The sequence below is a fragment of the Notolabrus celidotus genome, chromosome 5, assembly GCF_009762535.1.
Source record: "Notolabrus celidotus isolate fNotCel1 chromosome 5, fNotCel1.pri, whole genome shotgun sequence".
NCBI lineage: Eukaryota > Metazoa > Chordata > Actinopteri > Labriformes > Labridae > Notolabrus > Notolabrus celidotus.
Genome location: NC_048276.1, coordinates 15,285,331 through 15,300,754, shown reverse-complemented (window position 1 = coordinate 15,300,754; position 15,424 = coordinate 15,285,331). Strand labels below are relative to the sequence as shown.

Sequence of the window (15,424 nt, the reverse complement as noted above, 5' to 3'; positions counted from 1 at the left end):
ATTTTAAAAAGACATTTTATTAGTCTGAGTTGCTCTTACTCACAGGGCAAAGGTGGTAAGTCATGTACAGTATTTCTTTTTTATCCCCCCTTGAGTTGGGACCTGAAGAAGAAGTCGGGTCAAGCCTTTATGTTTCCCCCTCATGCCTCTTTCTCTCTTGTCTCACATACCTACTTTGTTTTATGCCGCAAGTTACATCAGCAGACTGCAAAGCTGAGACACACGGCTGAGAAGTGTGGAGAATATTTTTAGTAGGTTGTAGCCAGCTTCTATGAATCATGCGGTTATAAAGGAAGGCATAAAAGTCTGGGTGCAAAATGTTCAAATGAAGTCAAAGAATAATCCTGTGTTACTCTTCTTACTTTACAGCCAATGTTGTTTTTCAAGTACTCCTTCACATTATGCATGGCAACATCTACACTGCAACCTTACTAGTTTTTTAGCATGGTGGAAGTCTTTTCAAGCAGTGTGCTTGTTTTGTGTTGTGCATGATTCTACAAAGTGAATGTTACTCCTATGCATAATACACAGCATGTAGTTAACATGTAGAATATCATACTGGATTCAACCCTAACTTTGTCTTTTTTAAATCCATCTTCAACCTCAGTCCTGAAACACTTTTGAAATTTCATATTTTACAACCAGTAAGTATCTGTAACATGTAAATGTCGTCCGTTGAGACAAACACATGAATCCAGTGATGTGTTCTTTAATTTGAATTGATCCCAGTGTAAGTAAGAACTGCTCTGAGGCCTGTCCGGTGTGTTTGATCTGCTCTGCTTTCCGCTGTGTTTTCATGCAGGCACCAACCCATCAAGGCCCGGAGGTTTCCCTGGTGCTAACAGTCCAGGGCCTGTGGCTGACCTGTACGGACCCAGCAGCCAGGATTCGGCCGTGGGAAACTACATCAGTGCTGCTAGCCCCCAGCCCGGCTCTGGGTTTGGCCCCAGCATCACAGTGAGTACCCAAATGCAGACTGTCTTTTGCACGTTGAGCTCTGCTGCCTTTCCTGTGTCAGAATAGCATCACCAAAAACTAGACACTAAGCCAATGCACGCTGTGTATAATTGTGACTTCCAGTAAAATAAATAAATACTTGTATTTTTATAATTAAAACAGAGCTCACTGATTATAAAACATCATATTCTTCCACTTAACCAACCAAAATGAGAGCAGCACCTGGCTCCAAGCAAATCTGCTGAATCCACACAAGCACAAAGCCACCATTCATTACAGTCTAAGAGGGAGGACAATTTCTCCACTGTCATTGAGTGCAGAGGTCCCATAAGCATTTTGTACATCAGAGTAAAGCCTGTCCGAGCCCTCAAAGTTATCTGTGTTAAATGCAAATGTTTATTCCCCTTAGCTGTTGCACAAATCACCTCACTTTAGACTCTGTGTCACCTTCCCAGAACAAATTTCTTTTATTTTTAGAAACCCATCTGTCCCAGCGCTTGAGCTTGCTCGTCACCAGGACAAAAGCTTCCAAGCAGGTTTTGTCAGTGTCCTTGTCCAGGTGTAGCCGCTCGGCCAGGTGCTGCTGCAGGTTGCCATGTCCACTCATAAGTGTAACGCTAGACCATGTTTACTGCCTGTGGATGTGTGCCCTGGCCTGTGTGTGGGTTTAGGTGATTTGCCACTACAAAATGCTTGGAAGGCCTCAACCCTGGTGTTACTGCCAATGCAGCCGTAGCCTGAGAGAACAGCAGGGCTATATAATGATGGAGGAAAGAATCTACAAAATAAGTTGCATTGTATGATAACCCAAAGCTTTGGAGAGATCATCTCAAGGGCTGATGTAGTATATAAGTAGCAACTTCAACCAAGCTGAAATAATTTAGGTTAGATGATTTAGTGTTTATGAGCTTTATATAAACATTTAATAACTGGTTTATTGCACACCATAGTTTTATGAACAGACAGGGATGTTTTACAGCATTGTGCATGTCAAAAAATATAATTCCATCCAATCTCATAAAATATGTGTAAAAAAAATTGACTGATTTAACATGTTTTTCTGCAGGATCAGCAACTGTGCACAGCCATCTGAAATGAGTCATATTTTAACAAATAATGTACTAAACCAGCTGTCTAACGACAGACATAGACTGCAACCAAATCTACAACACAGATATTCAAATTCATAAAAGTCATAATAATAAAAATAAACTGATTTGCTCATTACTCTTATTACCAAAAACTGTTCAAAGACCTTCAGAATGAAATAATAAAAGCACATAAAAAAAGACAGCAGCAAAATTGAGATTCGATTTTGGCACCCCCTGTGGACAAAGTGATGCCTTTTATCGCTTTGCTAATCTCATCCTGTAAATCACTCACAGTGTTTTCTAAGGCCTTATGTACGCGAGAATGGACCCATTAAAAAGTTTCTATTCATGTTCCCATTAAAATTCAAAAATGACTGAAAGGTCATTAAGGGTTACAGCATGACTGGGAACGTCATGCACATGTGCAGGTGGGGCTGTGACGTAACTGCCTTCAGGGGATCTGAGTATTGTTTGTTTACACAGAGACAGAAGGGCATGTGTTTTAAAAAAAGAAATTGTGGGGCGCTGATGGCCTAGCAGTCTAAGCGCCCCACATACCGTGTAATAAACCAGTTATTAAATACAGTCCTCATCGCAGGGGTCGCCGGTTCGATTCCCGGCCGGTCGACCATTTCCTCCACGTCTTCCCCCACTCTCTATTCCCCACATTTCCAGCCTATCTTTAGCTGTCCTATTAATAAAGGCCAAAAGGCCAAAAATATAACTTAAAAAAAAAAAAAAGTTTCACTCTGGAACCTGTTTTCAGAAGTTTGCGTTTTAAGTCGCCCAAAACACAATTTCCTTGTAAACAAACAGCCAGAATGCAACATTAGTTAACATTTTCTCTTGAAAATGTTTCCATTTAAACAAAGCCTTATACATGGTTTGATTCAGCTCTCTAAAAAATGTCAATCTCTGTACATTTTTGCTTTGGAAAATGTAAACAAACGCTGTTTTGGCAACATTCTGATATTTACTTTGACTGAAAACTAACCGTCTGAAGTCGTTAAAAGCATTAAATATTACCTTATCTTGTCACTGATGTTTCATAACAAGTGAAACACTCTTTACGGGAGTTTTAAACCACGGATAGATGCCATAATAATGAGTTTAAAAGTAAAACCTAATTGATAATAATAATAAAAAAGTGTGATGTGAGACATTAAATAAAACATAAAACCCACATGTAAGCGTCTTAATCAAGTTAGATTCAATCCAAAATGGTCTGATATTGCGGATATTCAGTTTTATGTTGTTGACTTTTTGTAAACAAAGGCTCACCCTAAAAAATCCACAATCAGCTACTTGTTTACTTAGCTTGCATTTTAGTCCACCTCAGACCTCACAGAATAATTAAACCAAAAGGGTAAGATCTGAATTTTATGGCCCCATAGCGAGTGCATGAGGGCCGAGCTCTCAGTCTCCATGCCAGGCTGGTTGGGCCATGTTTGCACTGTTTTACACAAGTGAACTGAGTGACACAGTACAGGATATGAAAATAACACCTGCTTTCTCAAAGAAGCTAATTAATGCATGGCTTAACTGAGGTGGAATAACAACAAGCCCATTAGTACTGCAGCCGAGCACTGCCAGACTACAGGGTGAAGACACTCCTTCCAAACTTTATGGCCCACATCATTAAATTGAATTTCTTCTTAAACTAACACAAAGTGCAGGAGAGATTAATGTCACATGTTTGTGGTGTTTGCTGTATTTTTTAAATTAAATCAAGAGTGCGTTTGGGTGTTTTACGGGTTGTGCTCTTTAGGAAAATTTGTGACTCTTGTGCATCTCGTGTGAAAAACCATAAAGACGAATTTGTGCAATACATTAAATTATTGTGACTAATTGTTAACAGCTTATCAAGGATGTGAGACTTAATGTTGTTTATATGAGGTGGTGTCACTGGGGGCAAATGTGCAAATCGCTCATGAGAGAGTAAAACAGTTTTTTATTAATTTCAGTAAGTGTTTGTAATTGATTTATGATACCCAAACAAAAAACAGAGCTTAACAGAAAAACACATTTTATTGGCTTTTTGCCTCCCTAAGCAAAGCCGCTCTTATTAATTGTTTTAGGTCCACTGGCTATCTGCCATAATCTGTTGGTTTCAGTGGAGGAAGCAAAATATTTGTTATGAAAGGCCGGGCTGGCTCATTTTCAAAGCAGATTTACCAGCAGATAGTTTACAGATGGAAATGAGGCGATTTGTTTCCATTATTTTCCATTTGTTGCAGTTTGTAGCCACAGTTTTGCACACAGTTAAAAAATGTAAAAATGAGACTTCTGATACAACAAAAACTGAGAATTTCTGATAGAAATGTTGGGCTTTTTTGTAATTGCTACCTGAAAATGGTGTCAAAGGGCTAATTCCTAAAAGAGGCCAGTGATGAATTCCCTGTTTTTCTCTAACTCGTAAAAATCCAGGTGAGCTTTTGTAAGTCCTCCACAGAATGTGAAATTGCACCTATGATACCTGGCACTAAATCAGCACCTCTGAATTACCCGCTGTATAAAACGGAGTGCAATAAAGCAGAGAGGTGATGCAGCAGCCCTGCGACATCCTGCTCTCAGCCAGATGATCTCTCTATTCAGAACATTAAAATAGGAAATGATTCAGAACTAAAATGTGCTTTATAATTCATTTTCTCTTTTCCTGAGGATGCTGTTGAACTGATTACACGTAGGATCATCATATGTCACAACCTCACGGATGACTTCAGAGTCGCTGATTTGTAGCTCGGTCTCACGCTCTAGTGATTTTATTAATCCCTTTAGCCAATATCAAAACAGCCACTGTGAAGAAGAACTAATGAACTTAACTGTTTTTTTTATGCCAGACAATTAGAGTGCAATTAGCTGATTGGAGTGATAAAGACAGATAATCGCTGTGGAAAGTGCTTCTCTTTTCACTGCTGTGTTTGAATCCAAGGATTTCTTCAGACCTGTCAGCAGCAGCTCTATTCACAGTCTCCTGATTACTGAGCTGCATAATGAGAAGCATTCAATACTCCCAAACACACTGATCTCACTAACACAGGTTTATGATCCTGTTTTCTGCATGCTTTCAGATTAAATCAGTCTATATGTTGGAATGAATGAAGATTGTGTGTTTATTTCAACACATTTCACACTAATGGTCAAATACAGCAGCCTGGTGATAGGCGCAGCACTTCACAGTACCCTGTGCTCACCTCTCTTCTATCGTTACTGGATGCTGTCTTGAAATATATTGCTCTGGTGATGTGCTCAAGTCAGGTGACACAAGGAGCACAAAGTCGGGAGTTGTTGACAAATAAACATGCAGCTTTCAGGATGCAGGTGTAGCTCAGTGGTTCGAGCGGCGACCATAAACCTCAGATTTGTCTCTGACCCTCAGTCCCTTCCCTTCCTGTCTCTCATCAGCTGGTCTGTCAATAAAATCAGACATGGCACAACAAATAATACTTTAAAAAAAAAACAACTTTACCCTAGAAACTGGGGGTTCAGATTCAATTAGATTCTAAAACAAGTAGTCAATGTTTATTATTTTTAAACATCTATTTTCCTTAGGTTTCATAACATATGTTAGTGATGTATGTATGTGCGTTTCTTACATAATGGCTACGTTTACATGAGACTTTTAATTCCTCTTTAATTCAGAAAAAAAATTAATTCCTCTTTAAAAAGATTAAAAATGACCTTGTAAACACCGAATTCCGAATGAAAATGACCATTGCAAATTAAACTTAAATCCGAAGTAAGTGGCTGGTTTGTTCTGATTTTAATAATTCCTCGATCATGTATACATTCATCCCACTTCCGGTCATTCTGCGCATGCTTGTTCCCTTGTCCTGTGGCAATGACGCACATATTCCACGCTGGCGGCCACATATTCCAGGATGGCCGCCCGAAGCAAGTGTTGGGCTCGAGCCGAGACTATTTACTATACTCCTCAGCTGACGAAAGTGAAGCAGTATGTTTGGGTCGAGCTGCTTATTCAGAACTATAATCAAAATCAAAGCAAAAATTGTACTTATTGTGTGGTCTTCCATGTTGTAACTGAAAATGAAAGAAGCAGTAGCTGGAGTTTGTTTTCTTCCGGTAGACGTAAATACATCACGCCCGCCCCTGTCCAATCAGAACCCTTCCCAACCCCCAGACCATAAGCGGAATTGAATAAAGACGATTAAATCAATTCGGAATTACTATTTCCATGTAAACGTGAAGGAGAATACTTTAATTCTGAATTATTTAATTCTGAATAATTCATTCTGAATCAAAAAACATCATGTAACCTTGGCCAGTGATACATTAATGTTACATTTAGTTGCATTATGCTACATTATACTGTGCTACATTATGTAATGTTACATTATTATGTCATGCTATGTTATTATATGAAATTTAACGATACGATATGTAACTCTACATTTTGCTACATTACGTTACATCACCTTATTATGTGACATGTATATTACATGCATTAGTTATGCAGTGTATGCGAGTAATCCACCCTAGTTAGCTCTCTGCTGTACGTGTATCAGTACTTTTTTAAAGCTCCTGTGAAGAACTTTTGGTTGGTGTTGATTTTAATGCCCCCTGTGGACAGAACAGGAAGCCTAACCTGTTTACTGCTCTTGTCCTGTACACATGTAGGTTGTGTTTTCTGACAAAAAATCTCATCCTGCTGTCTTTTAACATTTTAATGTGTAACTTAGAAGTGACACATTTGCTGTGGAAAATGTACAAACATTTCAGCATGCTGTAAATCAGGGGTGTCAAACATACGGCCCGCGGGCCAAAACCGGCCCACCAGAGGTTCCAATCCGGCCCGCGAATGACTTCCCAAAATGAAAAAATTACAGAGAAGACATAAACTGCATTCAAGTTTCCACTGTCCTCTGGGGGTTAGTTAGAATCATAGTGCTGATGGAGAGCACCTGAACAATGCAGGTGACAGGGAAACTTGTATACTTGGTGCGTTCGCAGCAGGTTTCAGTGCTTACAGAATATAATACTTGGCCCCACTTTGAGACTCATCATGGCGAAAAATACAAAAGCTGTTTTTGCAAAAAGATAGTTCATTAAAAGTTAACATTTTCAGAATGTACTTGTACTTTTTTGCACTAAAACAAAGGGAAAAAATTGGAGTTGTCCTTCTTTATAGGTTATTATGTTGTGATTTTACAGGTCCATCCCACTTGAGATCAAATTAGGCTGTATGTGGCCCCTGGACTGAAATTAGTTTGACACCTCTGCAGTAAATCATCAGAAACTGATCTCAGACTTTAAAAGATACAACTCAAAAGTACTAAACCTTGACACTGATGATGGTCTTGTTTGCTTTTGCAGGTGGTTAAAAGGCATCACTATTGATTTCACTGTGTTTCATAACCGGCTAAAAACTCCTCACAGGAGCTTTAAGTGTAAACTACAACCTTTTCCTTTAAACCGGAGCAAGTATTACTATCAGTCCTCAAAACAATCAAATCAAATGTCAACAAAGAGTTAGTGATACATTCACTTGCAATTGCCATTAATGCAATGTGATTATTTTTAAATCAAATCATCCTTATCGCTAACTGGACTGCTTAGTTTTGAAAGCCTAACTTAAATCAGCAAATCACATGCCAAACTGACTCTGAGGTGGTGCCTTCAGGGAACAGTCATGAAGTTAAAGGCCTCCAACCAAGCTTCTGTATTTGATGATGTGAGGTTCCAAATTTGTTCACATTATCTCCTCTATTTCTCAGTGAGGTTATTGTTGGAAAACTGAAAACTGTTGATGTCAATGAAAAAATTATTTCAAGGTGTACTGTAACTCTCCAACATCTTTGACCATGTCCTGCTCCCTGTAGTGATTTTTGCACTGTTTCTCCATGACACAAAATATAACCTGTTTGATATGTATGATAATGTAGTCTCCTGCTCTGCTGCTGAACATGATCAAACTGAATCAAAAAGTTCACATTAATGCTAGCTGGACAATGAAATGATACTCACTTTTCTCTCCTTGAAATGCATACTGACAATCGCACTAACTGTACACTTTTAGGGCCCGTTGATTGCGACAGCTTTTACAAATGGATACCATTGAACAGGTGGCCGGTTGCCATCTCATCAGAGGTATTGCATTTTATTTACTGTGCATTTCTATCAGTCTCTCTCTAATATGTGTTCATCACATGATTGATTGTTTATTCACCACTGCCCCTCTTAAAACCAGAGCTGGTAGTACAGTGTGAGTGTGACAGAGGGTGTGTGTCTTCACAAATCAGGGGGCTCTGTTAGCCAGAGGGTCTGTAACCTTTGTTTTTCCACAAACAAAACAAACAAAAAGAAGGATTCTTGAATCTAAATCAATCACGATCAGCTTGTTTGCATGACTCGTTTGGAGGCAAAGATCATATTCAAGTCGCACGCTCACACATGCTACCAGTTCTGCCTCTCTGTCTTTGTTTTTTCTCACTAATATTTTGATTTATCATCTCAAATTAACCTTTTTTTAACCATTAAGTCCCTTTAGGTTATAATTCTCATCCTAAATAGACTTACAGATGTTTTGAATTACACCATGCACTAAAATTTTGACATTTTGAGGCTTAAGATAACCTAACCTTTGGTTTCCAAGAACAAAATCTATCACATTTACTCACTGCTATAAAACTTTGATCTTTTAATTCAGTGGCCTTAAATCAACACATTCTTCCAAACAGTAAATGTTTTTAAAGAACTGAATATTTCAGTTTCATCATGTTTATTTTGTCCCTGTACTTCATGTCTTTTGCTAACAGTGCTGCCTTGTACAGTGTGTACAGTAGAGTCTTTAAACCCATTGAACATGTTGTGAGCTTTCTGTGTGCTTTCAGCTTTTCATGTAGATACAATGTGTGATGTGTTGACCATATTTGTGCATGTAATGTTTTTTTCCATTTATAAAAACACTAGAAAATAGCTGTAGGTGCATGAATGATGCTGAGCTTACAAGAGGTGTGACTTAGAAGTTTAGACTTGAAATGCCATCATACATGCACCTTAGCTGGTTGGTGTTTACTGTGATAATGTGCTCTGATGTTATGGCTGCAGCAAGTTTTCCCCTGCTGCATTTAATGGTAATTGTAGTCAGTGTCTCAGTAGGAATCTAAAATGTCTATCCACATATTTTCTTAAGAGAGTTTTCTAATGTTTGTGCCGTTCCTTTGTCCTCTCCTCTATCACCCAGCAGAGTATATCTGGTGGCCCAGGGAAGACAGGACGAAGTTTCTAATTGGCTTTGTGTGCAGGTGATGCTCTCCAACTTCAAGCACTACAGCGTCACCCTGGCAAAAAGAACGAAAGTGGGAACCACATGAAGAAGAAAAGAAAACGTTAGTCATCTCAGAAAAATAACAACTGCTGTACTATAATCCAAACCTCCTATAACTTTACAACCTGGTTTGGTATGATGTTTCACGTCGATTTCATTCACCCGTTTCCTTTCCTCACTTAGCTCTTTGTTTTTTGATTAGTCCTTAGGAAGTCATTTTAGTTGAACCTTTAATTTGGTGTCATTTTATTTGATCTTATAGTACATTTGTGTAAATGGATTTTGTTTGGAGTACGGGGGTCATAGCCAAGAAATTCTGAAGTCATGTCTTCATCTTTGTATCGGTTAGTGTAACGAAGAAACGATCAGTCTTTCCGCAAAAAAAGAAGCTCAGTGTGGAGAGACTCGGAGACAAAAAAAATCAATTTAAAGGAAAATTTAAAGAAGGTATCTAAGTAATAAATCTTAGTAGCTGTTTTATTTCTTGTGATGTCTCATTGTTAACCATAATTACCTATTTTTGGGCAATACAAAGAGGACTCCAATATTTTTATGGTCCTTTTTTATAAGTGTTGTTTTTGTTGTTTAGAAATATATATATATGCTATAACAAATTTCATATAACTACATTGTGAATTCAAACTTGAGAAAAAGAAATGTAGCTGTACATATTATTCCAGTCACTGCATATAACCAACTCAGTGAGAGAATAGCATATTTTTGTGATGGTGTGTCAAAAGAAAACATGTTATAGCGTGTGAATAGAAGAAAAAAAAAGCTGTAAACAGTTATTATTCTACCTTTTTTCTGCTGGAAGACGACCCCGGTGACAGAACAGAACACACTTTTGCTCTGTAAATACTGAAGCTGAATAATTTTACAAGTGTCATACCAGCAAATTTACAAACAGAGAGTCCAGTCAACACAGTTTTAAAAGAAGAACTAAAAGAGCCGGATTGGTTTCTTTTGTCTAACTGTCAAAGATTTCAGTATCATTTGGAGGAAGAGAAAAAAAAGATGATTTAATCCAAAGCACACTGTACTTAGAGTTGAAGATCAGAACTTGAACCAGGCATTTTCCAGTGCTCTGTGCATCCTGACACTTTTATACTGAGAGGAACTTGTTAGTTGTGCGTTCTTGTTTGTTTCATCCTGCTTGTTCCTGATTTCAGAAAACACGATATTCGGGGCTCTTCTGATACCGGAGCCCTTTTTAATGTTACGCTTGTTCTCTGAATCCGTTCTCTCTTTTTTTTTTTTTTTTTCTTTGTGAAAGAATTAGGAAGAGTAAACATTTTGATACCATACCTCAGCCTTTGTGACTTCTATTGTGGAATCATGGGGCAGGTTTAATTTATTCTTGTGGTGAAAACAAAAAGAAAACACTGAAAGGTTAATAAAGCGAGTAATCATTGCACTGTGAGTAGTGAAGTACAGGCCATTTTTCCTATTTGCACATGTATATGTTGGCTTTTAAAAACGGCCCTGTGCTTTGGGATAGTATGAAGGATTTATGGGTAAATGTATTCTGGATTAGACAAAGTCTTTAACGTTTTGTGGCGTTGGAAATATAACTGATATGTTGCAGTGTACACTTGGATTTCTTTCTATATTAGACCCATGTCTCATCTGAGGATATTTATACAGGGTCGAGAGGCAACACTGAATTATTCACTCTCTGTCGCTGCACCAGGTTTTACACAGTGTGAGTGCTAAATGATTTTACTCAAACCTTAAATAATAGTAATAACAATAATATCCTCCAGATTGCAGACCGGATTTTCGAGTCATTCATGGAACGAGTGGTTGTTTTATTCTGAAAGTACTTTACCTGCTGCAGCTGTATTTGTTTGTTTCATTTTTTGAACCCACCTTCTGTCTTGTTTTGTTTGATTTCAAAACAACCAGGTAAAGAAATATGCTGGATTCTTCTACAGTAAATGAAACAGAGGTGTGATCAAGTAATAATTTAAAGAGTAAAGAGAAAAAAAAATACCCTTGTAATGTTCAAATGTAAAAGAAAATAAGAAATACAAAACTATAAAAAAAAAAAAAGGAAGATGCTTCTTTGCTGATTTCAAGTTTAATCAGAGTTTTATGGATACTTTGTGGTTTATATATGAATAATTGTAATATACTATTAAAATGTACTGTGCATCCATTGCTTTCTCTCTTTCCATTCCCCATCCTCAGAGATCCTCCTTCTTTTTGTTGCTCATTCATGTACGATTCATTAGTGTGTAAAGAAACCACAGTTAACTTGTAAACAGAGTGCTGTCTTTGATACCAGTGTAGTGGTCTTTGTTGTTCTCCCTTTGCTCTACCTCTCCTTTCTCTCATATCTACCCCTCCCCCCCTCGCGCTCTTTTTCTATCTCCTGTAAGTACAACGTAGATGTTATATAGGACTCATTAATATAATACTCGTAGTGAATAGTGGATTTAGGACTCAGTCAAGGTAGACCTTTCTCTAAATGATCATGTTATTCAGATATTTGCAGGCTCTTATTTTGATAGAGGTTCATTGTAATTTATTCCCTGTATGTTTGACTCTTTCTTTTGTTGGTTTTGGATTTTGCCACTCTCACATGGTTTCAGCTAACCAAAGCTCTCATGGATGAACAATAGAGAAAGCGTCGCTGTAAGATGGATTTGTTCACGAGGCATTATTTGGATCCCCACCCTTGAATGTTTCAAAAGGGGTGTGCCATACTACCTTAAATGCTAATGCTAGATATGCAAAACTTTTATGTTTGGTTGTTTTTTTTAAGAGGGACACAAGCTATAATCACGGAAGGTTTACATCATAAAAGATCATATTTTTTTAAGAAACATACCAATGATTACCGTAATACTCCTAATGCCAGTCACAGTAAACTCAAATGACCTGTTCTAACTTTAAATGCTGTAAAAACTCCCTAAACTTGCAGATAGTTTTAGTTCCCACTACTCTAGATGTCTTAATTCTCTCAAAACTTTGGTTATAGATTGTAATAATCTTAATCTCAATTGGGAACTAGTTTCTGCCCTGTTAGCAGCATTATTCACTCATATTTGAAGTATAACAGTAAAGATTAAAGACCTGAAGCAAAGGACTTACTTTTTATTTTATTTTTATTTTAACCTTTATTTAACCAGGTGAGTTAATTGAGAACCAATTCTCATTTGCAATAACGACCTGGACAACTTACAAACTTTTACATGTTTAAATTGGCTTCCAGATATTGAATCAGTGCCCTAAAGCTGTGTATTATTTCTTAGTTGTGTCAAAGATTAGATTTAAACTTGCTCAAACATTCCTCTAAAATTCATTGAAATCTGTCCCATACTAAATGACATCCTGCTGGATTAACGTACACAGCAAAAAGTAACACGTTAAAAAAGAGGACATTCAATTTTGAAACTCCAACCTGCAGGTGGAGCTATTCTCTAGTTCTTTCAACAAATATAATTAAGGTTTTTAAATATTTTAAGTAATTCACCTCATACAGCCCTACTATTAAAAACTGTATAATCATAAACTACGTTAGCGCCTATCGTCATTCTTTTCGCTCTGTATAGACGGTCAGATTACGTACAGTTTGTACAATGATGGCAGCTTTGTAGTGACACAGATCCTTAAAAGAATCCAGCTATTCTACAGGATGTTGTGTTATCTAAATACAGGCTAATGCCTGAATGATGATGTCAGAATGTTTAGCATTTGAAATAGCATGAAAATCTATTAGATAATAACAGAATCATTTATTACAGAAATCTGGCTAAGAAAACATGTCACAAGTGTCTTTGCTTATTTCCGACATTTGAACGTTCAGGTGTCAAAATAGCTCAACCTTTTATGACTATTTAACCGTAATAACTACACCAAGCCATGTAGTTGAGCTAAGTTCTGAAAAGTATTTAAAATGTGTTCCTCCAGTGGTTTCTCCTGATTTATTTGAATGATTTCATTAAATTGTAAACTCAAACCACCAAACTGATAGAAGAAGCTCATTAAGAGCTGCAGTTGATGCCAGTTTTGTTTCTGCTTCATCTAAAAGCCCAGTAACAGCAACAAGTGCAGAAATACATTACTTTGTTTCACTGTTGCAGCGCATCGTGGCTCGTAGTCTATAATTAACCCTCTTTGACTGAAAAAGAGAAGAAGAGAAACTTGAAATGGCTCATTTTCCCTCACACAAATAGAAAAAACCTTGAGTTGTTTTGTGATCCTGTAGCTTGGACTTTAAGGTAGCATGGCTCTGTTGCTGTAATTTTTCCTTTTCTCTCAAACTGACAGCAGTTTACAGCTGATGAATGTTACACATCTTATTAGACTAGCTTAACCATTCGGGGGAGAGGGGAGGGGTCTTGGTTTAAAGAAAAAAAATTATCGAAAAAGATAAAAAAGTCAACCTGAGAGGTGTTGACATTTGTAGTGTACTACCGTATCCATTTAAACTTGAATCTCGAGGCAAGTGCTAGGCAATGGCCAAACTCTTTCTCCCATCCCTTTACGGGGAAATCCCACCTGCAGAGCACGCATACTTGTAAGGTTTCTGTTGCTTTGGGTTCAAATCTGTGCTCTGAACATGAAATAAAAAAGGCACCAGACAAGTGCTGTTTCAGGCTCAGTGATTAGACTTTTATTGAACATTTCTGAGCATTCACAGCCTAACTGAGGCTCATTCATAGTGGTGCTAACGGTTTCAAACCAGACAACGTGTCCTTATCTCTGAGAGAAACTGGATACTGTCATAGTGACCACAAAGTTAGTGTCCCAAGCCTACAAAGTGACTCTTACTGTAGCACAACCATCATTTATAGTGTTTGTTCTCTTGTTACAGGATAAAGCAGAGATGGTTTCATGTTCACAGATCTAACTGAACTCTCAAAGGCAACAGAAACAACACAAGTTGAACTGTACTGTCGTTTTAAGGGTGGATTCCCCCTTTAGTCCAAACCATTGCCATCTCACCCATACTCATTGATAAATAAGTACATAAAATTGCAATATATATGTGTATAGATGAGTATATACTTGCAATTTTCACTCATTTGATTAGACTGGAGACCTCAGCTGTATAGAGATATTCCTCACAAACACACACACGCACACACACACAGAGGTTCATTATTAGCTTATGTTCACCCCCGGCGTGTTGTCGAGTTGGGAGCAGAGCGCACAGCCTGGAGGGGAGCCTGCGAGCTCTTCAGACACACTGCATGGACGTCAGTGTGAGGCTCTGCTGTGCTTCCATGTTTGTGCACAGAGCTCTCTGCACCGCCGTCGGCCCATTCCTAACACTTGCCCCCTTTTTTTTATGTTAACCGACTTTTTATGGCGAGAGACAGACAGACTTGACTGACATCTGAAAGCATCTTTCAGGTTATCATATGGCTTGCTTAAGCCCTGTTGTAAAATATACTAAAAAGAAAAAATAATAATAATAATGGATGGGGGTCTCTCACATATCAAATGTGGAAAGTCTAATTTTATATTTGTATTTTCAAATAATAATATTGACAAAAAAATGTCTGTGAAAGGTTTCCATCCTCTACTGTGGTCCAGAAATTGATGTGTCTGTCTGGAAAATAAATAAAATAAACTGAATTGTTATATTACTTGTTTTCATGTTTCATTGCATTTTTTTGATAAAGATGAAAATATTAGTTTCTTAAAATGTTATGATCACATGTGGAGATATGTGGAGAACCATCACTTCAAAAAGGCATTCACTTCCCTTATTTTTTAGCATCTGCTGACATCCCATAACTAAATACTGTTGAGTGTGCTTGAATCTATAATGAAGGTGTTTTTCTTTTAATGTCACATTTCACTCAGCTTTTTGGATCCTTCGAGGTCGCTCTTATGTCAGCAGGATTAATAGATCCCGAGCTCTTAAGATGCAATCAGGGACCTTGTGAACAATCCAGTGCTGGCGTGTAATTCTGCTGCCCCTCAGTGGTCGCTCACAGCGCAGGAGAAAGAGATACAGCAGCGCTTTCAGGGGGAGAAAAAAAATCCCAGCATCCCGTCAGTGCTTTATTTTTTCATCAGCGGCATCACATGGAGAGCATCAATATTAGCCGAGGCTCAGGGAATAAAC

The 15,424-nt window shown here is 37.8% G+C and overlaps 1 protein-coding gene across 10 annotated transcripts in view; it reads left to right on the top strand.

The window, feature by feature from the left end:
- msi2b (musashi RNA-binding protein 2b) overlaps nucleotides 1-14,939 on the top strand; it is a 345,174-nt gene extending 330,235 nt beyond the window's left edge. For 7 of the 10 annotated variants that reach the window (XM_034683452.1, XM_034683446.1, XM_034683451.1 and 4 more), the window contains 3 exons: nucleotides 803-957; nucleotides 8,086-8,156; nucleotides 9,256-14,939. In XM_034683452.1, coding sequence (XP_034539343.1) covers nucleotides 803-957; nucleotides 8,086-8,127 — 197 coding nt within the window. In that variant the 3' untranslated portion in view covers nucleotides 8,128-8,156; nucleotides 9,256-14,939. Of the gene's footprint in view, nucleotides 1-802; nucleotides 958-8,085; nucleotides 8,157-9,252 lie in introns of all 10 variants that reach the window. The other 3 variants (XM_034683449.1, XM_034683443.1, XM_034683444.1) reach the window with 2 other exon arrangements.
- Nucleotides 14,940-15,424: the final 485 nt, after the last annotated feature.